Source organism: Temnothorax longispinosus, chromosome 1 (genome assembly GCF_030848805.1).
Source record: "Temnothorax longispinosus isolate EJ_2023e chromosome 1, Tlon_JGU_v1, whole genome shotgun sequence".
Lineage (NCBI taxonomy): Eukaryota > Metazoa > Arthropoda > Insecta > Hymenoptera > Formicidae > Temnothorax > Temnothorax longispinosus.
This window is the reverse complement of record NC_092358.1, coordinates 26858641-26886099: the sequence shown is the minus strand read 5'-3', so window position 1 is coordinate 26886099 and position 27459 is coordinate 26858641. Positions and strand designations below refer to the sequence as shown.

Below are 27459 nucleotides of genomic sequence, written 5' to 3'. Positions count from 1 at the left end.
ATTTTATAAAGGGAATATGTATATTACAAATCTGTATTCTTTTTTCATTTATTCTTTTTTTACATTACATATATTCAAATGAAAAGATCACGTGATCGGAAATTGCATCAGGCAGAGCGGAACACGAATGGAATAGAATAGATATACAGAGTGGAATACGAAATAATTCATTTTCCGCTAATGCACCCGGTACCGCATGCAGAGATGCGCGCGTTCCATCGTCCCGTAGTTTAAAACGGACAATTCTCTGGAAGCTATAACAGCGCGCTTCCCCGTTTACACATAATAATTTTATGTTATGATTTAATTTCTAGCTCTTGCCGCTGGTATCATTCGAGTTTTCGTGCTTCGCGAAACCGTATCTTGAAACAAGTACCGACGCCGTTCCCGGGAATCTTTCGCAGAATAAACTTTGAAACTCAAAATACGCGCGCGGCAAACTCGCGCGAAGACATACGAGTTTTGCGTTTGATAAAATATTCAATTTCCGAATATTGTCGACGAAACGGTAACGCGATTCCGCGCGTTTCGGAAAGCGAAACGCCGCGCGCCGACGGATTCGCCTTATCGAAAGAAAGTATACGACTGCACGCCGGCTTGTTTCGGACGGCGGCGCTAAAATTAGCGCGAAACGGCATAAAAAGCCCCGTTAACTCGAAAGCCGGACATCTCGCGCGGCTCGGCCAGCCAGCCGGCCGGCGTGTTATTGATCCCCCCGTAAGTCGCGCCCTTTGTATCGCGGAAATGTCGTGTTGCTAAAGTGGACAAAGGCGGCCGGCCGGTGGCGTGCGCGATTTCTTGATCAATGCGGAGTGAATAAAAATTTTAGACCCGGGAGAAATCCAGAGGTGAAGTTTTCAGCCGCGTCCGTGATGCACGCGCTGTGTATCTGTCAAGGAAAACCTAAATGTAGCTTCGGCGACTTCCAGATCTCGATTTCGTCTTGCGATTATATACATGAAAATATAACGACACGTCTATTATATTTATAAAGGTCATGAGTAATGTACGTTTACATTTGCGCCTGTTAAGTGCAAACGTCTCTCGGCCACGGAAACCTTTTATACGTGTGGAAGGTTTGAAATTACACAGAAGAAAAGAATATTCTTTATTTAATAATATTTTTTAACATCTCTTGAAATGAGATTATATTATGTCAAACGAATAAAACTTGCTTGAAGTTATTTTATACAGTTCAAGCAAGAAAAAGATTGTCAAATAGATTATAATTCAACTAAGAAAAAGATGATCAAAAATAGATTAAACCAAATTCTTATAAAAAGATCATAGATTATTGCGTATCCTACGAAACAATGAACGCGTTAATTTGAATATAAGTTTTGATTCAACACTTCTTTTCTTTCTGCGTATGTACGCCGCGATAAATCCCGAGGCCCTCCTCTGTGTCTCATTCACGTGACATTTTCCCCGTTGCGGTGATAAATTTCAAAATACGACGACCTTGGGCGACGTGCTTGCAATGCTTGCATTCGGCGTATCGAATTTTCACGAGGGCGGCCATCCGCAAGGTGGACGCTTACGGATCACGCTCATAATTCAAGAGGCCGGCGCGGCGCGCGGGCGACGGCAGGAAGGCGGGGCATTTTTTATTTAGGAGCTCAGCGCGGAATAACGAGATCGTCTTTCTCCGCGAGAGATGGAAAGAAAACTCCGGGGCGCGCGCGCGTGAGACGTGAGACAAAACGAATGGATACGGTAACGAGGGGCAGAAAAAAAAATAGTGGGACGCCGTCAGCGGTAATAACAACTGGACGACTTTTCCGCGGCAACGTAGCGTGTATACAGTCTCAGATTTTTCACGGGAATAATCCGAGAAAATCCGCGAGCGCTCCTGAGAAAGAACACTCGAAATAACCGTGCACCTGTCTCGCGGAATCTGCGCTATATTTTATTACAGGAAGCGACGGACGCCCCGCGACGACAGTGAATATTGGACGAACAGAAAACTGCTTAGAATTAAAATACATTTCAGTGGCCTGATACGATTTAATACAAAATATCTCTTCAAACGGTTATCGACGATTTTTCGTATATATCTTTTTATTTATTTTTTACCTAATTTTACAATATATTTCATTTAATTTTACAATATCTTTTTTTTAATATCAATCTCGGAAATGGAAAAATGAAATTGTTATTGCCCAGAGACGGTGAATATTGTACGAACAAAAAATTTGGAATTAAAATACATTTCAGTGGCCTGCCGTAATTACAAAATATCTCTTCGAACGCTTGTCGACAATTTTTCGTATCTTCTTATTTCTTCTTTATCTAATTTTACAGTATATGTTTTGTTTACTTTTACAACATCTTCTTTTTAATGCCGATCTCGGAAAATGAAATTTTTATTCAACTTAATTTGTCCGTTCGAGAAAAATTAAAGTTATAAAGCTGAAAGACCCGCGACAACGCACTTGTTACGCAACGCGATGCTAAGAAAAACGACGACACTTTTATATTCTTCCTCTTCTTGGCTTACTGACAGATTTTATACCCCGTGAAACGTCTCGCTGCGCAAAATTATGCAGTTGTAACTCGGAATGTAAATGTGCCGCATAAAATTTAGAACACGAGATAGTTTCGTAGAGATTAGCGTTTCATCGGCATTGATTCGCGCGCATTAAGCGGCGATGACAACGTTCGCGCGATTGTAAAACCAGATAATCAAAGTTTATTCAGCCTGATGCGGGTGATCAAATGACATTAGCGACTCCACAATAACGATTCGACGACCGAGCTATAGAATTTGGCTCGGTTCATTCGCGACGTTATCATTTATTCGCGTTGGACATAACGGTCGTAATCACATAGAATTAATATTAATAACTTTAATAATTCAGACTCCGGAGAGCAGCATAATCGGTGAAAAACATCGATTATATCTTCATACCCGACATTGTTTCACGTCGCGAGCGCGCACTCGCCAGTGGCAGATGGCACGAATTCGTGTGACATTGAGAAAACAGCCCGGCCCGTCCATCACCCTCTTCGCGACGAGTACAGCTGCGTCTCCCGAGTCCGGAGGGCACGGGCACGGAGCAACGTTACGGACACGGGCGCACGCTGAAAGTAGATAGAATTTACGTAGTAAGATTTCTGGTAGCCCCTGGCTTGCACCGGCGGGGGGGAGGGGGAAGCCCATTTAGATATGTGTCGGCTAAAAGGGTCCGGGAGTGTTTATCTTTATATCTCTTATCCCTCGCGCGCTCCACACCCTCGTATAATATTCCTACACCGTACTCCGGCATCGGTTCTCGCGCAAGGTAAATAAATTACGTAGAGTGTGTGCGCCGTACATATATTCTGAATATTTACATCTTGTTCCTCGCTCCTTTGCCGTCTTATTTTTCACGTATCGCCACTCGACTTTCGAGCGTGTATCAAAAGCGTACACAAAGGGCCAGTTACATCCCGAATATTCCGAATATTCTCGCTCGCCACCGTCTCCCTCCCTTTTTCCCTTATACGTCGTCATATTTTTGTAATCCATCTTTCGAGCGTCGTAAAGCAGTCGTGCGAATTATGCAAAGCGCCCTAGCTGTTCTGAATATTTAAATTATTCCATCTCTCTCTCGTTTTTCTTACGCCACGTGTCTTCGCGTACCATCCCAGGCAGCAGCACGCGTATTATCCAAAATCGGGACATATAGCGCTGTCTGGGCTCTTTCGATTCCTCGCGGATCGCAGAGATCGCGCGAAGGATCGATCGTTCTCTGAATACTTATCGCGCTTTACATCTTATTTCACGTCCTCTCGCGTCCTCGCGGCACCGTTCTCTTCTGGAAACCGGCGCGAAAGTGCCAGTTATCCTGCAGCGTCTTACATCCCGCTTTCTCATTCGTCTCACATCGTATACGATCTTCCGTACCGTCGAGATATAGTGGATTATACGGAGTGTGACGGAGTGCCGAGACACCCTTCGTGTTTGCTCCTCGTTTCGTCATCCCTCGCCCTTCGCCACCCCCTCCCCTCCCCCCCATCCATATCGGTCCTCGTGCAGCACATGGCACGCGGCTTCCCGGCGCTCGGGCGCAGACGCGCGGCGGCCGTTGCGCGATCCCAGCACCGTCGTCGAAACCGGCGCGGCGCGGCGCGGCGGCGGCGGCCGTGGAGGAACAACGCTCGTCCTCGCGGCGCACTCGTGCGCCGACCGCGACCGCGAACGCGGCACGTCCGGATCCTCATCTCTATCTCGCTCCGGAGTAAACGCGCGGGGCGCGCAGCTTCCGCGCGGCGGGCCGCGCGATCGCGAAAGGTCTCTGTGCCCCGCGGGTGTGCCCCAGCAGGTGGTGACCAGGATCGCGTATTTCGCGGCTGAAACAATCACACGCAGAACTCGGTCGAGCTCGATATACCTGTAGACGCGGGAAATGTTTTTGGTGTTGTAATCGTGTCCGACACGGCCGAAGCTGAAAGTCGCTCGATGCTGGTGGGGACGTATTGGTATTCTGTCGAGAATATTGATATCTTTTAGTAGGCGAATAAGTTTTTGATGGAGCGCGACTGCTTGATTCTCATTTCTGTTTCGGTTCGTTCTTGTTCTCGTCTTCATCGTCACGTCGATTATTTTATTATTTTTGACACTTTGTATTTAAATTGATACGCGAAGTTAAATTTCTAAAGAGTACTGTTGCTCGTTTATTGATATTTTATTATTTACAGTATTTGATACACGCGAGCGTGATTATTCATTTACTTTACATTATTTTTGAGTTAGCGTTGATCGCTTTAATTTTTTTTTTTTTTTTTTTTTTTTTTACGTTGTGAATATCATCGGTAAAGTTATGTAATTCTATACATATTGTTCTATAGATAATTGAAAGGCGAGAGTTTCTGTGCAGTTTCACCCTGCATAGATTTTAATTGCGCGAGTTGCATGGTTGTTGCACCAAACGGCACTATAATGTATTTAGAAAATCACGACTTTGCCGCACGTGTCACGTTAGTGGAATGTCCAATAGTTCGATTATTGTTTCACCTAGAAGCGCCGTCGGTGTTACATGTTATACGTGGAAATATTTATTAATAATATAACTGGAGCACATTGTCGATTATTTCCCTCTCCCTTTAATTATGGACTCTCCAATAAATTGGGAAACGAGGTTGGTTGCGTGTTAAAAAATTTAGCGGGGATTTAAAGTCGGCCCTTTTAATTCTTGATAGCTAATATTTGATATCTTTATATTTCTAGTTAGAGTTTGAGTTTGGACGAGAAGTAACCATCCCCCCGACTCTGAAGCTTTAATTCCTTCCGGAAGACTTAATCTCTCGTAATCTTAGATGACCTCGTAATTAAAGCCTCTATAAGTCGCCGCAGAAAAGTCAACTCTCGGGAGCTCTTGATCAAGAAATCGTTACAGTCCATATTTGTGTAAAGATATAGTGGTACAAATATAGAACCGGCATACACTCAATGTATATTTGTCCTGCATGTTTGCTTTTACGACGCTGCGCTTAACATCGAAATGCAGAATAGACTACTATCAAGGAATGAAATCGCTATTACACGACGTTATGTACTACGCGCGAAACGCGAATCCGTTTGTCGTACGAGATTTCTATCAACAAGATTTATTCGCAGTTTAACCGGAAGAGATTAAATCGTGCAGTATACGAAAACTTAATTTTCTCGACGTAGTACATTTTCCGAGCAGCCAGTATTGCAATTAATTATGATAATTACAAATTCTCAAAGAATTGTGCATATTTCAAAGTTAATTTGCAACTCTCGTTATTTAAATTACTTATAATCTCGTTGATGAGATACACATTTCTTACTTATTAACATTACGGAAGTATAATTTATGAAACGCGTTTTATTCGCAATCCCGTGGAGTTCGGTGAAATGGTAGAGGTAGATTATCGCTGCGATATACGTTTTTGTCGACGAATTTTGTCGATTTCAAAATAGTCGAAATACTAAAAGAAAAAAAAGAGAGAGAAAGAACGCGTAACGGGACGCTTTGAAAAATCTCATCTGACGAATGGACTTTCAAACGTTTGTTTGCAGCGCAACTACAACTCGGTGACTCGACTCCGCCTCGGAGTACGGGCGCATTGTAATTGAGGGAAGGCACCCCGAACGGGGTGCGCGCTCTTGTTTGCAAGTTATAAACGCTCCTTCCTAACTTCGGTCTCACAGATTTCGATGTTTACGGTCGCGTAAGTTCCATAAAGGACGAGAGAGCATAGTCTCCCGATCCGCGTCTCCCGTTTGTGCGCTATATTCGTAAAATATCGCTTCCAACAATACGAAACGACCTCAAAAGGTGCCTGAAAGCGTACAAACGATACCTGAAAATTAGAACGTTCCTTGGATGTTTTCCATGTCTGATTATAAGGACCAGGATATCAAAGAAAGCCCTCTCGCTCGTAGAATCTCGACATCGCGTTATCACGGAACAATTATCAAAAGCCAGGATGACGCATGTAGCATATTCATTTTATTTGCATAATGCGTAATTCTCTCATTGTAATATTATATTCATTGTAATTCGTAATGTACCTATATATTATCTGAGCTATGATATTGAAGGGGATCCAAAATGAACCTGATGTTTATTGTTTCTCTCTCAATGTTCTTGATATAATTGTTATAAATATTTATCTAAACTGCACTCTTCAAATGACCCTTTTTTTCCTACCACAACATATGTATATGTATTAGAAAAAAGAATTTTTTATTTTAGACATTAAAACAGAATTCTAGGTATCCACATTCTTTGATCTAAAATTTAATATCTCTTCTAAAGTTGAAAACAATTTCTGTTAGAATTTGGGATAAAGTTTTATTTATAACTGTATGCCGTGGAATGCAAAAACATTTTAAAAAATCAGTTATACGCACATGTGCATATATCAAATATTTTAAGTGCACACACATACATATGAAAATGTACGGTGTGTAAAAATATAAATAGCATTCTGTTCTGAAATCTGACACGAATTATATAATCGCATAAAGTTTTGCGATCATATAATTATGTTACTTAATACGTATATTACTTTTGTATTTTAATGTATATAGACATATCCTGAATATATATATAAAATTCATAAACATGTTGCACAACACGCAAAATACGAGATTGATCGAGCCTTGCAGAATATGCAATAAAGATCCATTATAGGTATCACGTATCATTTGTAGATCTCAATTTACAGCTTTAATGACGAAGTTGCCTGAAACGATAATGCAAGGAGATGCAAGGAAATTCTTCTGCGTATAATTTCGGAAAATAGCGCATCTCTCTTTCCCGCGCGAGCTCCCCCCGAGCTCATTCGAAACGCGCTGTTTAACGCACAATGCGTCGTGTAATTGAATTCGGCAGAGCGGCTGCTCTCGTTCCCGTCGTCAGACGACAAGTTTGTCGAATCCACGCGGACGTGCAAATCGGATTTGACGTCGGTTGGCGCAAAGTAATTCGCGAAACTTTATTAAAGGCGTTCGCGTTCGTTCCAGCGGTATCGAATAAGCGAATTTTCCGCCTCGCGGATCCTTCCGCTACCATATGCAATGGGTGTACGCGGTATAAACGGTGCGCGCTTTTATATCGGCGCTTTTATTCACAAAGTTTGGACCCCCAGCTTTGGGGATGCCGTGAGCAACCAGATCGGAAGTCGTTCGAATGGAGATCAAAGACCACGCTACGCGCGATTTACTTTAATAAATATTCTATTTTTGACGGGGCAATCCGTCGTGAGAGCCGGCCGTGATATACATTGTTCGTCAAAATGTACACTTTCAAATTAAAAAAAACTCTTTTTTTGACGTTTACACAAAAATTGTTATTCAACCTTTATTGAGTTTTCCACTGCGTGGTTATTGGTATTAAAAGGTCGCGACGGTATAGCGAAGCTTACTCGCGCAGAGCTTACTTGCAAATTGGTAAATTGGCAAATTAAACTAGATGGAGAAACGATGGTCAACTCTTGACATTTCGGAGCTTATTTAATTAATTAATAATAATTCAATGATAATCGCGAGAGCTTTGAATAATGATGTTAAATGACGTTCTCGAAATTTAAAGTCACTTCCATCTCTCTATATTACTCGACATTCCACTGGGAGATAATTAACATTAATACGGTTATGGGTTATTTTTTTTTTACTCATCCTAATATTGCCGTGTTTCAAGAAGCTTTCTTTCCCTGCATTTGACGTTATGTCGAGCATCGCGATGTTTTGTTAGAACACACGCAACCACACGTTCCCCTCTATTGATAAAACGTGATGGTAAAGCAAGCATGATGGATGAATAGGTTGATGTATGCCTCGACAAATGTGTATTCCGAACTAACATCGCGAGCGTCGAGATCGAATGAAAATGTCGAGATACGTACACGAGGAAGATTCATTCGCTCTAACGTTTATTCGACAACCTCGATGTTGCTCGATAAGAAAACTCCGTCATGGACGAAGTTTGCCTATCTGTAATGGAAAGTTTTCTTCGGTGTTTTTGTTCGGGGGAAAAAACTTTCTATACGAGACCTTTCGCGGGCGCTCTAAATGTTAATGCGTTTTGTTCCCTCGAAATAAAAAGAGAAAGGTGAAATACCCTGGTCGCAAGTTTGAAACACCGCTGTACACCATCACGAGCGCTAAACGATAATAATTTTATAGCCGTCACATACTTTATTTTTACTCCACTTTTCCACAGTCCGGAGTACCTTCCCGCGGTTGAAATATACAGCCCAATTACGGATTGCGACATTATGAATACAAATGCTGGCGTAAATCGTGTTTTAGCGTTACAGTGCTTCGAAACCGAGACACCAAGAAGCAATTTAGATCCGTTACGCCGCTAATATGCCGCATCGTTTCCCATATCGATCACGTCGGGATTACCCGTTTGTTTATCTGGCGTATGATCGTCGGCGAGTAGAAGGAAAATTAAATAAGGGCAAGTACGAGCGCGCGACGGTGTTATGATCTCGAAAAGCTATTACTGTTCCGCGTCGCGTCGTGGCTTGTTCATCTAACGACGGATTGTGCGGTAAGGATGTTACTTCGCAAGACGTAGCGCACGTGAGTGACCCTGCATGCTCCGAGTAATGCGAAATGCGCTGACACCGTAGGTTCAACGTCGTACACGACACCTCGAGGAACGACATGTGTGTAGTGACGCGAGATGCATCACGTTCGCCGTATCCGATGTGTCTCTCCGATATAAATTTAATATCGTCGCTAAATTCAATATCTTCGCGTACCTTCCGCCTATGGCAGCCCTAATAAGCTCGATTCACAACTTCGGTGGAAATAACATTTTTCTACGTAGTGATCATTCACAGATAATCGTGTTTGACTCTCATAGCTCAACTATTCCTTTTTACTCTTTAGTCTTATTCTATCATAGTTATTATACAATATATATATATATATATATATATATATATATAAAATTATATAATAATTGTTATTATTACGTGCAATTATAGTTATTTTAAGCTACTTGCCGCCGTAATCGTTTCATTTTTTCCGAATAATCGTATCATTGGGTGCGTTCAGCAGAACAAACCGCTCAGTAGCAATCGAACGTGATTGGCTCTTACTTTTAGAACCAACCAATCAACGCAGATTGTTGATAAGACGAGACTCAACAGTTGTGTCTGCTGAACGCGCCCATTTTTGTCGAACGACATAAAAACTCCTTCCGAAGATCCCTCATTCTTTCATCGACCCAATTGATTTTATAAGGCTAGTTCTGCGTCCCGTTCGCACGGTCAATCGCGCTGCGACCAGTTGAAATAATCGCGTGTCGAAGGGTAATGAAGCGCGTTTCGGTCAGACCGTGGATGTAATTAGGTCAAAGATGAAGATTCACAATGGGGGCATGTGTACAACGTCGAGTATACGTGTGCGTAATATGTCTAATGCACGGATCTCCATTCGAGCTGCAATTTCGGGTGGCAGCTATACGTCAGCGTGTTTGCCGTGCCCGTACCAACTAATCAACGTTGTTAATTGGCACCGATGCCGCGCGGTCCCGTCCGCACGGTGGTGGTGGTGGTGGTGCGCGGGTGAATCGCGCACAGATATCCGCCGATTAATACAATGTGACGAGAGGGAGGGGCCCGTTGTCTCGTTGATGGAGAGAAACGAGCGATTGTTCGTGTTCGATCGAGACTACCACGAGGATGCTCCAGAATTCATTCATGCGAAAGAGCCTTCCATTGTCATTCGACGGGGATAGTTTTAGCATTTTGAAAACCAGGCCGTATATCCTTTTTTTTTCGCTCTCACCTTTTTCTTTGTTTGCATGTAAATACGCGTACTCTCCTGCGTTTATTTTCAATGTTGAACGCATGAAAAGTTTTCTATCGTTAACATCCCGATCTTTAACGTGGACGAGAAAATCATTATTATATTATTCTTCTCGTATTATTACGTTTAACTCTTTGCGGTCCAAATTATTTCTCGCAAATGAGCGAAGATTAAATATTAGTCGGCTGATCCAACATGAATCAAAGAATTTTTATTACTTGGGGGAATTTATGCAAATCCCAAAAATATAATTTATTATGCTGATTATCGCGTGTATGTCTTCGTCAATTCGAAAAAAAATAACAAAACCGCAAAGGGTTCAACACGCATATTTCGATAATAGAGTTCTAATCTGGCGCGCGGCTTCTCTCGGTATACTTAATATTGATCATATAAATGTTTGTGGAAACTACAATTGGATTTTTCATTAGGCCGTCCAACTCGTCTCCCCAATCAATCCGGGGTGAGCTCGCTAATTTGACGACATCTCCGTATCATTCATCGTGTCACGACTCAGTTGTCGCTCGTCGCGCTCTGTTACCTCGCTCGAAAGCAATTAAAGTGACGAGGAGTAATTATGAGGGATACATATCCGTTACAGGGGGACCAGCCGTCGCGCCGCCGTCGTCGTTCACGTCGCAAGTAAGATCCGATGCGCCGCGAGCAAGTGCCCCGCATTGTCGTCGGAGGGATCATCGACGGTTACCTGGGGCAATTATCCCGCGCATTAGCGCGATCCGTTAATTAAGCCGCTCGAATCAGCAGCGGCGGGCCGCTGCTAATTAACGCCGGCGTTGCCCCCCTGCTCCCCTCCCCTCTTCGCCGACCGAGGGACATCGCCTCGATCAACCGACCGACGGATTTAACGAGAGAGAGAGAGAGCCATTTGGCGCACGTGTGACGGCCGGTTTTTTTTTCACCCTGTTCGTCTCTCACGGTCGTGGAAGATGGTGCGCGTCGTCCGATGAAGGTGGGGCCGCGCGACGAGGCGTCGCGGCGCCGTGACAATGCGGAAATATGAGACTTCCCACGCCGACCGGATCTCACCGTCGTCTTCGTCGGCAGTGCGCTCGCACCGATGCGACTTACAACGGTCGCCGACGCGTTATACGTCCGACGTCCATTGAGGAAAAATGGGTGCCAATCAGTCGACCCGGAGCGCGCCCACCCCCGGAGAAGAAGGTAATACTCCGTCTATATATGGCTCGCGAAGCGAAGACGGCGCGAATCTTTTATGAGCCTCGCGGGCACGTTACGCGGAAATGCTGACAATGAGTATATAGGCTCTCGGTTGCACACACGCGCACACGCGTATACCTAATGCGGTCGATTCTGATATTTTATGAACGGAAACAATGGGCGCGACTCTCCGCTTCAAGCACGAAAAGGGGTGTTTGGCCTTCTAGTCTAGTCGCTATATAATTATCTTACACAGCTTGAAAAATGCCTATTTTTCTATTATATTTTTCTATATATATTTGTTGCGAAGGCGAGTGTACAAAGTAACGTTAACAGTCGCTTTCAAGCAACGAAGAAAAAAAGTTATTCCTTTATTACGATCTAATTGAGCTCGTTATAGCGTTTACCTAAATTTAACTGGCGGAGGAGTCAGCATCGACGCTAAAGATAGCAGCTGATCAAAGCTGGAAAAGCTATTGACCAGAAGCTGAATCAATCATTACACAACAAAGACAAAAAAAATAGTAATGAAGTAAATTACCTTCTACAGATCTTGCTCTCGATTGAAGGAAATTTTCTCTTATAGCGAGAATTATAAGATTATATCCTTGAGATATATTTACTACCGAGACGTTATGAAATAGGTATGTAGAATATTAGTGGAGATGCCGCGCCACGTTATATCGCCTCGCTTGGTATCTACGTGTAATTCGCATAACTCGAATTCTTGCTCGAACGGATACGCATCGATAACATGCACCGTTTCACGGAGGATCAGCTTCTTCTATCACGTTTATGCCTCGCTGGGGCTATAACTTTCGCGATATCTCGCGAGAGATGCGCGATACGGCGCGACGTTGCGTGGAAATCTTCGCTTTTACGACTCGATTACAGAATATCGAGCTGTTGCCGGGGGCTATTAATAAATCTTTTCTGTAGTATATCGTGCGACAGTCCCACGGACGTTTAATTTCACCAGGAAAAATCCAATATTCAATCCCATTGTAATTAAATTCCTGGAAAAAGAGAAGCGCCTTCTTCACGACTCTGTCTCCGCGCGATTCGCTTTTTAACTCCTGATGTGACGAATGTTGAAAATGCCGATCTTGTTTTTCGGATTCGTAACTGGCCAACCAGAAACTTTAACGAAGTCTCACATCTATTTTTAATCTATATTTATAATTAAATTTTTAATAATATAGAATTACGGAAAAATTATTTATGTCCGAAGAAATAATGTCTACGCAAAAGGAGACTGCAAAATTACCTCAAAATTGATTAACTTTATGTCACCTGTTTAAATTTATAGTGTCGAATTATACTCAATTTGAATGAACAATTTTTAACCATTCCTGTAGTCGCCACTGCTCCTATTTAATATCGTCGTTAATTAACTAAACCAATGGAGTTAAAATATTGTTTTATGTGAAAATAATAAATTTCGACACACAGTGTAGTTTGGTAGTTAAAAATAGAAAAAAAAGTTATATAAACTCAAGGTATCGGTTTAATTTTCGTCCTTTAATATTTAACAATGCACATTATCTCAATTATCGTACCCTTATTACTTCAAAGTTGTTTAAGTTTACTACGGGCGAGAACATCAGTTCTCACGTAAGTCGAATCTGGGGAGGATCAAGCTCGAGATTCTCAAGTTGCTCCTATGCGCTTCTCCGGTTATGCGGTTTGGCTATTTCGGGAAGACCGGAACTGCGTGTTCGGTGCAATATAAACTACGCAATTTATACATCCGGCGGAATCGATCCCCACCAGAATCCCTGCCGCGCTATATCGACGCTGCAGTTTCCAAATAATTTCAAATTTGTCGCGGAAGCGATAGAGCCGGCCAAACGAAACCGCTGCTAAAACCGCGCTTTCCACGCTTGCCAAAGGGGTGGTTTAATTGGCGTATCTACGAGCCGCTGTGCTTAACAAGACACCTTTATGTTTCGCGATAAAGGGTGATTTTTAAATTGCCAATGCCGACGAGAGCCGATTTCGATTAGCATCGAGTTTAACGTATATACCGATTGCAGAAACGCGAAAATACCCCGTGCACCATTACGCGATTATCCATCGACTGTTAGGATCGCGCTTCATTAGCGGGAGTCAATGCGCTACTCACTCACCGTTAAATTCGCATCCCCCCTCATTGACTTTCATTTCTGTGTTGCAGTGAATTTCGATCATTTTCAAATCCTACGCGCCATTGGGAAAGGCAGCTTCGGCAAGGTAGGTCACGAGTTGTTTTCCAGCCGGATCCACACAACGGGGTGCCCGCTATATCGTTACAAATCGAGCCCCGAGCGTTCTCGCGGCCTTTATTCGCGAATCGCGAATTCGACGATTTCAGATTGCGGCTTCCCGCGCCGTTTATCTCGACATGAGAAAATCCTAACGGTCGGTTTAGCCCGGCATTACTCTTTTACATGCGCGGTAACAGGCGCCCCGTTGTTCTCCGCGGTCTCGCTAATACGTCGAGTCGCGAAGTGATTACACGTCGCTTCACACCCTCGCGGAAAACGCTTTTGTACGTCAGGAAAGAACTATAGAATTTTTGTCTTCTTGTTAACACACCGTGGCTCTTTTGAGTTCGCGCGTAGTCGCACGTAGTCGCACGTAGTCCATTAACCGCGCGCCGAACGCGTTTATAACGTAAATATATTATTTGAAGAACGACGCACGGACCAACGGGCGCGCATTTATTCGGTCCGTAACGTAAAACGCGGCGAGCGCGAATTGCATTTATGCCCCTATAAAATGCGTTACGCTCCCGATCGTAAAAAAGTGCGTTTCACGACGCTTTTATATCTATCGGATAAGGTCGCTGCGAAAATTCCGAAACTCGTTCCCTCAATTTTTATGGGGGAGCGAGTACGCTACGCTCCTCCATAATTCTTGAATAAATATTAGAGTGGGAATTAAATTTATGTATAACGGACGAGGACCACTGGTCGTTCGCGGCTTGAAATTGTTTTCGGTTTATTCCAGATTTTGTTTTTACGGAGACACCGCGAAATGTTTTCTCTCAAGTAACACGTGGTAATTAGAGCGATACAAAAATTAGCGTAAAGTAAACATCAACGCTACGGTCTATCGCAAATTGCCCAGGTAAATAAACGAACAAGTTTCAGCTCCTTCCCTTTATTATTATTCTGCAAGGGAAATTACATATTCCGTGAATATTGAATTTGCCGACTCGAGAAAACTCGCAGACAGTCAAACGCGGTTTCCAGCGGTTGGAGCGGAACGGCACGAATTTGCCGGGCGGAATTAAATTTCGATGCAATTTCTGCCACACACAGGTCTGCATCGTGCAAAAACGTGACAGTACCGGCAATATGTACGCCATGAAGTACGTACATAAAAACGAGTGCGCGGAACGGGGCGCCCTGAAGAATGTGGCGAGGGAGGTGGAGATCCTGTCGAAGTTGGAGCATCCCTGCTTGGTGAATTTATGGTTCAGCTTCCAAGGTAAATCGTCTTTCGAGACATCGATCACACCCCCGAGTCCATTCTTCCAGATCTCGTGGGAAACGCGTAAAATATACACAGGTGTGCTCCAAGAGGTCCTAGAAAAACTTGTTCACGAATCCTTTATTAGCTTTACCGTGTTTCATCTCTCTTTTGTCGCGCCTCGCGATTTGTGAAACGTTGACAGTACGATATTTTCGCCGGGAAAAATTCAGCCTTCAACCTTTGATCGAAGAATCAAACAGATTAAGGTTCACACTTTTTCTCTAAAAAACACCAAATTCCAAGAGAGATTCATGTCAAAGCAAGCGTTGTAAAAGACAATTTGTAATATATGTTTGTACAGCTACGAATTTTAATGAATGCTAAAAATTGTAATATTCCATTGTGAATTAAATGTATAACAATCGCTTTTTATCATAAATTAATAAAGATCGCGATAATTAACGCAATGCAGAGTGGTGGATAATTATTTCGCGAATTCAGACGACCCGCGAGGAAACGATCGCGGAAATAGCGAAACGTTTGGAATTAAATTTGAGTATTTATAAAAAGAACCCGAGGCTCTCTGAACATTTTAAACTGATTTTTATTAAACGTTGTAATATCTCTTACTGCTCTTTAATTTAATAGCTTTATAATTAAATTTCGATTTTTTTTTGTTGAAATCAAGTTTATCCATTCACGTCTTTAAGAAAGTCTTAATTTGTAAATTATTTTATTAATATTACAAGAATCATTTATCACTATAATTTTCTCTTTTTTCGCTAGAATCCAACTCGAATGATATTTCCATCACGCTCGCACGTTAATCTTTACAGTGACAATAGACACTGTAGATTTTGTTTTTTTGTTTTACGTAAAAAAGGGAACAGCAAATATTAAAGTGCGAAACGCACGATATTTTCTTTATCACGCGAAACCATAGGCACGATGTCTCTTTTTCGGGTTTTTTATTCGCGGTAGACAAACGCGGATTAAACGATATTACGCTTATCTCGCAAAAACACACAGCACTTTATTGAAAGAAGCTGTTCTCTCGACGTCGGGAATACGGGCGGGTGCAAATATTTATGCAAAAACGAGCAATATGAAGCTCGCAGTTGCCGTAAAGACTTTAATGAGGGTTCGTCAGTCAACCGACTCTTCAGAGATGGGTCATATATTAAACTAAATATTCTAAACGAGATACACACAGACGCGGCTTGTAAATAACGAGACTGTGTTATCAAATTTTTTGTCGTCAAAGATTTTAATGGATAGGCCGCGGATTTGGATAACATAATAAGAATGCGACCTAAAGGAATCACTGAGATTTCCCGCATAAAAAACCGATGATAATAATATAATTAAGCAAGTAGAAGCAAATGGAAGAAATAATTGCGACCTCGCGAAATTAAGAAAAATGAAACATCTATCGTGCATTTGATATCTTTGCAACTTTCAGGACATTAATTATTTCAATGTTGAAACATTAATTACACGGTTTGTTAAAATACATTTGGTAAATAATAATTACAATTTATAAATAATAATTATAATTTAATTTTATAAATAATAAATTTTTGAGAAATTTCTCTGGGACATCTATTTTGCATAAATTTATATCTATGTACATATGATATATATGTAGACATTAATATGGTAACCGTGCGACAATTAGCAAATTACAATCGCCGTGTACAAATACCTTGTGTTTATAGAATAATCAAGTTAAAAGTTTTCTCATACCGCGTATAGCTATCGTACTTTCTATTTTCATTCGTGTCATTCGAAGGATATCGTTCTGCACCACATTTTCCAATATACGTGATTTATACGTGGAATATACGAGGCAAGCTAACGGAGGCACGATGGATAGAAATTGAATGTAACGTTTAATTATAACAGAAGCTTTGTGTTCTAATTCCCTGATCGTTAAAGGTAATTTATGCAAAAAGGTAATTCTTTAACATTTTTAATTGTATCTCGACGGAAGAGTATCATTAATGAATATTTAGCAACGCTACCGAATAAAAAGACGGCAAATTATGCATAGCAAAATAATAAAGTCACGGCGATTTTGTGTAAAAATGACGTAATTAAAAATTACTCGCTGAGAATTTATTCGGCAGCTGCCCCCCGATTAACGTTTTATACGCGAACCAGGGAAATTACCATCATCGTATTTATCGATTTCCATCGTTTGAACGTTTTTAACAGGCGCCGCGTCATATACATATTATGTAGAATTTGCGCGTGCGGTTTCGCGTCGCGTCTGCTTGCCGAGAGACAGACTCATATACCGCGTATTGTTCGGAATCGGTTTTATCGCTCGCACGTGAAAATATCGGGACAATAACGCATACTCTGTGCTTGACTGTACTGGGTCAATATTGATCGGTCAAGCGTTCGACGTGAAGCCACCCGCCGCTTTCATCTCGCGAACGTGACGAAAAAGGGGCAACCTTGGGGCTTGGGGGAAGAGGGGGTGCGTAGAAGAGAGGATTTACGCGCCTGTTACGCCTGCCGTTCTTGTCGCAGACGAGGAGGACCTCTTCATGGTTTCGGATCTGCTTTTGGGCGGCGACCTGAGGTATCACATCCAGCAGGAGGTTGTGTTCGGCGAGGAGAGCGTCGTGCTGTTCGTGGCCGAGATCGCGCTGGCGCTCGATTACCTGCAGACCCACAGGATCATCCATCGGGATATCAAGCCGGACAACATACTGCTGGACGAGGAGGGTGAGTCGATGATCTCTCGAACTCTCACCTTTATCCGCGCAAGCTGCACTCGACCGCGGTCGCGCGAGAATAATAATACGGGATAAGGCTAATTAATCTCGAGCTCGAGAGAGCTTAATTCCGCAAGTGGGATTTCCCAAAAAGTTCCTTTTCCCGCTTATCTCGGAAAAACATCCGAAAATCTGACAGCGATATATATCATCGTTTTTCGTATATAAGTGCAGATAAAGCACAAATATCTCTTATTTGGTAACTTTATTTAGGGGTTTAACTCGTTAAATTATTTGATTTACATAAGCTGATTTATTGTTTTATTTACATAAGCTCAGCGTGTGTGTGTGTGCATTTTGCATTTATATGAGGCGTTATGAGAGCTTTTAATTATTAAAATTAATTATTAATTTTAGATTAATAAACTGATATTTAATTATGATATCGCGTAAAATCGATACGTTAATATGCGTCTATTAAATAAAGCTGTACCCTGTAGCTCATTGTGAATTTTAACGGATGAGGAAAGATCGCGTCGCCAAAGAGTTTAAAAGCACGACGACACAATCTCCGCGACAAACAAATCTGTTTGACATCCCCACTTCTATTTCAAGCCACGGCTTTAACAATGGCCAGCTGATCCCTGAGTTTCATTTAACACAATGCGAAAGTCGTACTCAATGTAAACATGGGATGAGACTCGCGTAACCGTGTCTGCGGTGAATGTGGCTCGCGTAAATAAACTTTGAATCTGATCGCGGTAACGTGCTTGCACGCGCCCGTTTTACAAATCGGGCGTAAGAGCAAATAATAAAATTATCGACGTACGGGGGAGAAAGCGAGAGAATTTTCCAGGAAGAAGGATAAACTTATCTTGTCCATTTTCAATATTTGTCATATTTTTGTATTCAAATAACCGAAACTAGTCGCAATCGTGCGCAACGTTTTCGTAGATGGGCTCTTCTGTTGCACAGCAATTTTCTCCGAGACAATTCATATTTAATTTGTATTGTATCTAACATTTGTGCGAAAAAGCAAATAATAAAATCATTGACATACGAGAGAGGAAGAGAGAGATTTTTCAGAAAGAAGGGTAAATTTTTATTTTCTCGTTTGCAATATTTATCATATTTTTGTATTCAAATCATCGAAAGTAGTCGGAATCGTTCGCGGGAGCGCTCTTCTTGTTGCACAGCAATTTCCTCCGAGACAAATCCATATTTAATTTATATTAAATATTCGTGAAAGAACAAGTAATAAAATCACGCGACAGAGAAAGCGAGATATTTTTCAGAAAGAAGGGTACATATTTTCTTGTTTGCATATTTATTTTTGTTTACTTCTCGTTTATCTCGTTTATCATATTTTTGTATTCAAATAACCGGAACTAGTCGGAATCGTGCGCAACTTCTTTCCTGTTGTACAGCAATTTCCTCCGAAACAATTGGTGTTTAATTTATATTGTGGAAGCCCACCGTACGAATCTGATGCCGCAAATCTCGAAATAGCCGTCATTAAATCAGGGGGTCAAGCTTTCCACCGACACGTGCTCTCGTTTGCATATCAAGCGCCGATTCCGAGGTCCGGTCTCGATGTCGCGGTGCCACCGCGGACAAACGTTTCTAATCGCGCGCCCGTGATTCGGTTACATCTCGGAGCGCAAGCAAGACCCGCCGGGTTTATCGTTCGGGCAACTGAATTTCGCCCGGCGAATGAGATTATTTGCAAATTCGCGCGGGCCCGCAATGCGAGGAGCAATCGCCGGGTTTTAACGGGATTAAGCCATCGGCTGCGTTCGCGCGCCATTCATCCACCCGCGTCCTGTCCCTCGTTCGCCCTCGATCCCGGTGAGATTAATATACGTATATATTCCTGTGAATGTGGATTTAGCAGACTGTGGGCGATACCTACTTACGAGACGCCTTCGCGACGTCACGCGTGCAGCGCGGAAATTGCCTGCGAGAAACACATCGCGGCCGCGCGTCGTGAAGACGCGATCGCTAATTGCAACGGACGTCATTCGCTTCGCAAGCAGAATTAATATATTGCCGCTCTCTCTCCCGGCGAAGGATTTTCTATTATGCAGAGTTCTGCAGTGGAATAATAATCTCAAAGTATATTGCCTTTCTTGATTTTGAAAACTAACTGACAGAGAGTACAAAGAAGAATATGAAGATTTCGAGGTGCCTACGAGATCTCAATGCGGCTCGGGGAGTCGTGTAACAAAATAAACAGGGGAAAATTTTATTATGTATTTTTTATCGGGTATCGATACTCCTTCGCGTATCTTCGGTACTTCGCTCGTCTCTTTCAGAGTTCCTCCGAGAACGACGTAGCAATGTATAAGAGGTTCTTCCCTTCGCTTATCAACGCGGGAAATGTTGCCTCTCACTCTCTCACGACTCCGAGCCGGGATCCAGAAATTATCGGTGACGCTTTTTCCGCCTTGCTTCCCCGGCGATATCGATTTATTGTCAAAATGCGCCGGAGGCTGCCGGGGAAATAAAAGCCGAGCAAATCTTGAGAGCGACGCTAAATAATGCAGACACGTCTCGAGTTCTCGAGAGCCTCGGCTCCTGGGCTGCTCGTAATTTATTGCGCATTTGTTAATTGAGCGAAGCGAACAAGTACAAACAGAACAAATAGCAGAAGCGAGACCAAGCCATAAGCCAAGGATTAGATTGCCGCGATTCAAGACCCCTCGCCACTCGGGCACCACGAAAACTCTGTCAGCATAAACGTTGGAGGAATGATATATTCATTATATTCGGTTACGTCCGCGCGATTGCCTTATCGATTTTCCGCCAAACGAAAATTAAGCTCGAGGCGGTAACGACGGCGAACAATGCGTTGGGTACAATATACCGCCTACGACGAAGTTACGAAATCGAAAAGGGAGACACGAGATGAGCAGATAGGGTTGGCGAGACGAAAAGGGTTTGTGCGTGCTCATGCTGAAGGTCGGATCCGCTTTAACCAGAAAGGATCGACGGGGTGCGACGGGGAAGGAGGGAAGGGGCTTGTCTCATCGGGAAGTGCCTCGGGGACGTGGAGAGAGGCACTGCACATACATCTACAATCCCGCGAAGAAGGGAAACCGGGGGGGTGGATGGTGGTCCGCGGGGAAAGGGGGTAATCCTAATTTCCTCCTGCACCTGGCCGACGGCTGTTTGAATCCCGAGATTGCCTCTGCATCATTTAAAATTACGCACCCGGTTTCTCGGCTCTTATCGCTCGGTTTTCGTGTCCCATCTAGAGGAAAATATCACGTCGTGCGACGCAGGGCCCATTCTATACCGGGGAAAATATCACCTTGAGGACACCGGCGACGGCAAAACAGCTGTTTCACACTGACAATTCAGGCCAGACATTATCACGATCGTTGAATGTAGCGGGGACCTCGAAGTCGTTCAATTCGATCGACTTGCATGAGGTCGACTTCGGAAATCGATGAAAAAGCGAAAAGCGTCTCCTTAGAAACAGGAGCCGCGAGAGGATTCCCGAAAGCCCTTTGCGCGACGTCAGAGAAACGTTCGTTGAATAATTGCCCGAAAGAAAAACCATTACGGAGTAAATCTCTTTTCTTAGCACGCGAAAGGGCGGAAGTCCCTCAAAGTCTCTCTCTCTCTTTAAAGGTCACGTCGCTCGCTCGCTCGCTAATTCCATTGCCGTAATATCATTAAAAATCATTATAATCCTGAATAATTGCGTAGTTGAAGAAGTTAAGGTAATTCAGCGTAATATGGCAGAACGAGGCTCACTAAAAAAACTTCCAAGTGCCGGTCTGCAGTCCGATTTACAGTCTATCAACTTCGACGTCTTTCCGAGGGAGAACCCCGCATAGAACTACTTTCATTGAAGCCTCAAGGCGTGATTATAATGGCGAACGGCGTAAAATCGCGAGAATATGATAGTCCATTTCTCGCTTCCTTCCGCATTCTGGAGGGGATCCGCTACGCGGTCGTCGCAATTTATCCCGTTAATTTCACCTAAACGCGGCTCCGCACACGCGGAGATCACGAGACCTTAGTAGGCGGAGGCAATTTAGCAGATTGAAGCCGTCAAACACTTGGCGAGTGGGACGAAGCCGAGGGAGCGCTCCAAAGAAGCGTCCCTAATCTATTTTGAAAATTTACGAGTCAGTGAGTTTCTGCCGAGACCCGACGAAGGGTGCGGACCTCCTATACATTATTCGCGAGCGAGTAGTTGTTTAAATTTAAATAATGCGTCACTCGTTTTTCATTTCCGTATAGACGTCTGTCGATACCAATACTCAACGGCGAACGCAATGGTTCTCGATTATTTTCCATCGGAAATTGTTATCAAAACTCGCTTTTAAAAGTGATTCTGAAATAAACGTTTAATTTTAGTACGTAAGCTCCATTTAAATCGTATAACTAATCAACTTGAGCTCTTATAAAATTTCGAGCGTAATCAGCGTTATGCGCTTTAAAGACGGTCGTGCTTTTTATTTATAAATCAATTGAGTAACTGGTTGCAAAAAGTTAGGTTCAAATCCCGACGTTTCTCATTCTTGTCGCTGAACAATGATGAACGATCGCGTTTCAATGAAAAGATTCCGCTTTCCGTACGGAGGTCGTCAATTTTTATATCCCTACGTCTACAAGGTAGGAAGCCATTCTTCCTGATGTTATATGCAAACTTATACCCACGTGCCTGGTACTAAACCCGGTCACAATGGGGGGGATTGTGTGTTATTGCAATATGTATAGCGGCATCGGAGTTCATTTTCTCTCTCTCTCTAGTTTACATCGTGGCTCAATCCACATTGCGGTCGACGCGATGTTTAGAAAATGGCAACGGATAAATATTGCGGGAGTAGCGTGGCACACGCGAGAGAGAGCCTCGACCATTACAGCGTCGGAAAACCAATATCGCGCTCGCGCGCGTGTGTGTGTGTATGTTTGCGTGTGTATCCATCCCTTAATAGTTCTCTGGTGGGTACATAGGTACAGCTGTGCGATGTAGTTAGGGTTCGTTAGGCGTTCATCCCGCAAGAAACATCTAAAGATCGCGAGCGCGCACATGTATTATTCACACATATTAATTGCCATTATTATAGCACTGTGCATCTTTTTATAATACCCCGAGCGAGGGCTGGAAACCCCGAGGAAAATATACTTTACCGCCTCTGTAATTTAGATATTTAGAACGATGAATCTTGGGTTGTGTGGTAAGCACGTCGCAGGGAGTCGCGGGAAGTTAAATTTTAATCCAAGATTTAATGCATATAAAAGAACAAATTAAGTGCTGTTTATTGGGTATACGCCTACAAGGGAGTCTTTTTGTTATATTTATATTAATTTGTACGGTGACATTCTGAAATTTTTATTACGTATTAGATTGTGGTGCTACTTTATAATAGATATTAATCAGCAGTCATTACGTGTAATTGCTGTCTCGTGCTTGAGAGGGATGTTCCAAGGCGCGTAAATAATTCACTTGCTTAGTCATTAACGTAATGACGGCAGATTACAAAAGATAGTTATTTGCTTGTCTAGGCCACGCCCATGTGACAGACTTCAACATCGCGACTGTACTCGAAGACGGACAGTTGGCGACTTCCATGTCCGGGACAAAACCGTACATAGGTATGTGTGAACGAATAGTCTCACATCTCTTAATTTCTTTTTCCTTCTTCCGTATAGATATATTTTAATTGCTTGAATTCTCACATTCTTCATTTTCAAATTAATTCATTTAATTTCCTCCAATGCCTTAATCTTTATTTCCAAAATATATTTAATGTGTATTTAACTGCAAAATATATTTAACATTTATTTAATTATTCAAATTATCGCGTACACGTATTTTTTTCTGTATTTAATATAAACGCACGTCAGGTTCATAATTTATAATTGCGGTCAACTTTATTATTCTTATAATTTGTTTCCGTGAAGTTAATTATTTATTCTCACGCGGAAGCTTTTGCTTCACGAATTGAAGATTCGCGATCTTCGAGCGAAAGCTACCTTCGCAACAATAAAATATCGGTGATACCAAGCGAGTCTCACGGCTTAGAAAAAAAGGGACGTTTTGAAAAGAATAATACCCCCCTCGTTTCCACGCATCAATTCAAATCCGTCCTTTTATGTCCGCTTTAAATTCGGAGCCGCTCTCGCGATTGACGTGACCGGTGCGTTTTCTTGCATTTCTTCTTTTTAACGCGGATCAGCCCCGGAGATTTACATGTGCTCGTGCGAGGAATACGGTGTTCTCGGCTACGGATTTGCCGTGGACTGGTGGAGCCTGGGAATTCTCGCTTGGGAGACCCTGGCCATGGAGAGACCGTATCCGCTTCACTCCACGACGTCCAACAGAGAAGCTCTAAGGATCTTGAAGGTAAGACGCAAGTGTAACGAAATAATAATAATAATAATAATAATAAACAACGTTGAATGTCCACGCGAAACAGAAAAAAATGTGTCGCGCGACTCTTCAATTTCTTCCGCCTCGTCTGAAACTACACGGTACACTCGAATTCTTCCGGAGCACTCTTGAGTAACATGTGCGCGTTATTCTGTTAATTAAGGTTGCGTCATGTCCCAGCTGTCACGTTAATTAAGGACTTGTCATGAGCGTGCCGTTGGCGACACGAGCCACGAGCGTATTATATAGTTCTCGCCGGTCCTACCTTGCATGTCCGTCCGCTTGCACAACACCAACATTTTAACTGTCTTGCGACACTCCGGTTTGAAATGATTCCTAAAGTAAATGCGCAGGATGTACGATGTAAAACATTACGCATTCCGATATCGCATTCGGTAATTACAAAAGATCTTGGAGTTACCTATGTTCGTGTTTACGAGAATGATCTAAGTCCCTTTTATTCGGAGATAATCAAGATTGTCGGTCTTGAAGGATTATCTCTCATAAGTTTTATAAAAAACATATGCTTTTTGTGAGAAAGAGAGAGAGAGAGAGAGAGAGAGAGAAGCATTGAGTTTTACTATCTTCAATCTTCGTTCGGAACTTCTTGTTTACGCTCATCATATTTTTATGACGGATGCGAGAAGAAAGTCGCGCGACACGAACCCCTCTTCTTTCAGGAGGAAAGGCAGTCACCCTCGCACTGGGGCTCGTCGATACGCGATCTCCTGGACCGCCTGTTAACCCTCGCACCGAGCGCCCGAGTGTCGTGCTTGAAAGAATTGAAGCGGGCGAGAGTGATGAAGAACCTGGACTTCGACAAGGTGCTAAACAAGCAGATAAAGCCGGCCTTCACCCCGCCGAAAGACCACCTGAATTGCGACCCCACCTTCGAGCTCGAGGAAATGATAATCGAGACGAAACCCCTGCACAAGAAGAAGAAACGCCTGGCTAAACAGAGGTCAGTTTAGCTTTCGTGCATTGCTCTCTTAAACTCAAATTAGTAAAAATATCGACCAAACCAGTTAAACGGGGTTCTCACTGATTGTGATGAGTATCAGTGAGTATCATCTCTCATTTTTAGTGCAAACTTCCGCAACTTTCGTCTTATGTCTCATTAATTGCGGTCGAAGGACGTAAGATTTCACCATAATCGCATGTATTTGTAAAAGCCTTTTAAAACCTTTCTATATTTAGAGTTGATATTTTTTGGAACAGGTCCTCGTATTTATGGAATAAAAATCGTATTCAACGTTTCAATAATTGCGCTTGGATATAAATATAAACAACCGTTTTGAGGGATTGCGTTTCCCTCGAGCCTCAAAATGGGCACGTAAAAAAAATACATGTCTCCCTTGTGTTCAACAATACATTTCATGGAAAAGCAAATCGCTTCTAGACAGTTGTGATACGTTTTGTCAGTTTAAGAGGATTATTTTCCCTAAAAAGGGACATTATTTTCTTTCACGACAAAGACTCGGAGTAGTTCTAAATTCCATTGTATATTTAGGATTTATTTTTAATTGAACATCTTTCGTTTGCTCGTTTATTGGCCCTTGACCTTTTCACATTGTTTTCTTTCGCGTTAACACATTTTTCTTCTTCTTTTCTATCACGATTAGTATTACGTTGAAGAAAATTATCATCGCGTCGCGAATACGACCCGAGCATAATGCGACCCGAGCCCTAGCGACTGTTACGCTCTCGAACATGTTGAGCTTCACGTATATTTCTCTCGCGAAACTGCATATTACCGAGATAATTAATATGCTAATTGTCGAAGCAATATCTCGACATCCCGTTGCAGGTCGCTGAGGGTCGACTCGGCGGAGGATGCTGGGTTCGCCGATGGGGCTGGCTCGAGCGTAGACACACGGAGATTAGCCTACATCCCGGAATACCGGGTGTACAATCGCGAGCGCGAGATCGAGAGACAGGAGAGAGAGAAGAAGGAGAAACAGTGGGAGGAGGAACTGAACACTGCCATGAAGGGTGCCGAAGAGAGACTCAAGTACGCTTGAATATAAAAAAAAAAAACTTCCTCGAGATTGTAATATATTTTTCTCTCCTTTTTTTAATTTTTCCTTCGTGATTCATTCATCGATATTTTTTATCGCTGACGATTAACGTTGCAAATTGAATAATCCCCCGTTTTATTTCCCCGTTTCGCAATATCACTCGCGACTGTGCCCTCGACTCCCGCAACTAATAATCCCGAGTCCCGAAGCTGAGACCCCGGAGGCACCACCTCCGCGTGTATATGTCTATGTTAATCTCCCCCAGAGCGACGAGTCTCGCCTTCCCAGCGCTCGCGATATATATCCGTGCCGCAACCCTTTGATTACAGAACAAAGCAGCAACATCTGCCGGCCCAGCGAACCGGAAACCGACTGAGCGTCTCGACGACGAACGTCAAAGCGCGCATAAACGCGTCGCCGAGGCAAGGTCGCCGAGCGAGCGCCACCGCGTCCTCGGACATCGACTTCATCGACGCGAGTCCGGAGCCTAGCACGTCTTAGATAACGCCGGACGCTATATTCGACGTAGCCTACCTGCCTGCGACCAGTAGACTCCTTCAATCTTATACGAATGCGCACCGAATTCCCCGACGGAAGTCCTTCGCACTTATCATTAAAAAAAAAGAAGTGTGTCTCTCTAATATTCAATTATTTCTCACGCTAAAATGTAAGGCGAGGAAGCGAGATTCCATTGTAGATGAAGTTTTTATACTCTTCTTGACAAGATATATACGACGACATATGACATAGTGACATAGTACTCCGCTCTTATTTTTCTATCTATCGCGATTCAATGTGGGATGATTTATCTTTAACGCCCCTCCTCTACGAGCTCCTACATTGAGTCCTCCCTTCGCAACGCTTGCTTTCGATTATACGCTTCGAAAAGAATCGGGATAAACGCGAGTTTTAAGGCCTCCGTATACTTTCTGGTGCTACGACAAAATTATGCTTATCCACGGCGGATTCGTTCAGTTTTTTGGGGGAAATGTTACAGGTAGTCGCTGATAGCGCACACCGGTTACCGGATATCAGTTCGCTAACTATAACTATCTTCATCCGCGATACCCTGAAAATGTGGATAGCAGCTGGAGGTAACCGCACGTCGCCGTAAGCTCTATCAGACTCCAGCAGTGCGCGCTTAATTAATCACTGTACCAGGAAACGTGCATTTATAAGATTACCATCCCGGATTATCCCGCGAATTCCGACTAACAGCGGCGCAAGCTTGTTCTCGGAGCAACGAGAGAGAACGGAGGGGATGATCTTTATTCGAATAGCAAATTTTTTTTTTTATTTTGCCTTAAAGACCCGATTGCGTTAGACGATCCTTATAGAATTAGGACGCACGCCTTCGATAAATATAATATAAATTAATCCTTTCAGTACAAATTGCGGTCA

General features: G+C 43.0%; 1 protein-coding gene across 5 annotated transcripts; it reads left to right on the top strand.

The window, feature by feature from the left end:
* The first annotated feature begins 4151 nt into the window (after positions 1-4151).
* On the top strand, positions 4152-26685 carry LOC139821961 (serine/threonine-protein kinase 32A). Of its 5 annotated transcripts, none has more exons than XM_071793426.1 (10): positions 4152-4450; positions 10887-11467; positions 13641-13696; positions 14770-14938; positions 17462-17659; positions 23173-23262; positions 23847-24013; positions 24721-25001; positions 25848-26051; positions 26388-26685. In XM_071793426.1, the coding sequence occupies exons 2-10, from the start codon at positions 11419-11421 to the stop codon at positions 26557-26559; spliced, it is 1386 nt and encodes a 461-aa protein (XP_071649527.1). In that variant the 5' UTR covers positions 4152-4450; positions 10887-11418; the 3' UTR covers positions 26560-26685. The 5 variants fall into 5 exon arrangements, with proteins under 5 accessions (XP_071649527.1, XP_071649509.1, XP_071649535.1 ...); XM_071793408.1 differs by having other exon boundaries at positions 4152-4464; XM_071793434.1 differs by lacking the exon at positions 10887-11467 and having other exon boundaries at positions 4152-4464.
* Positions 26686-27459: the final 774 nt, after the last annotated feature.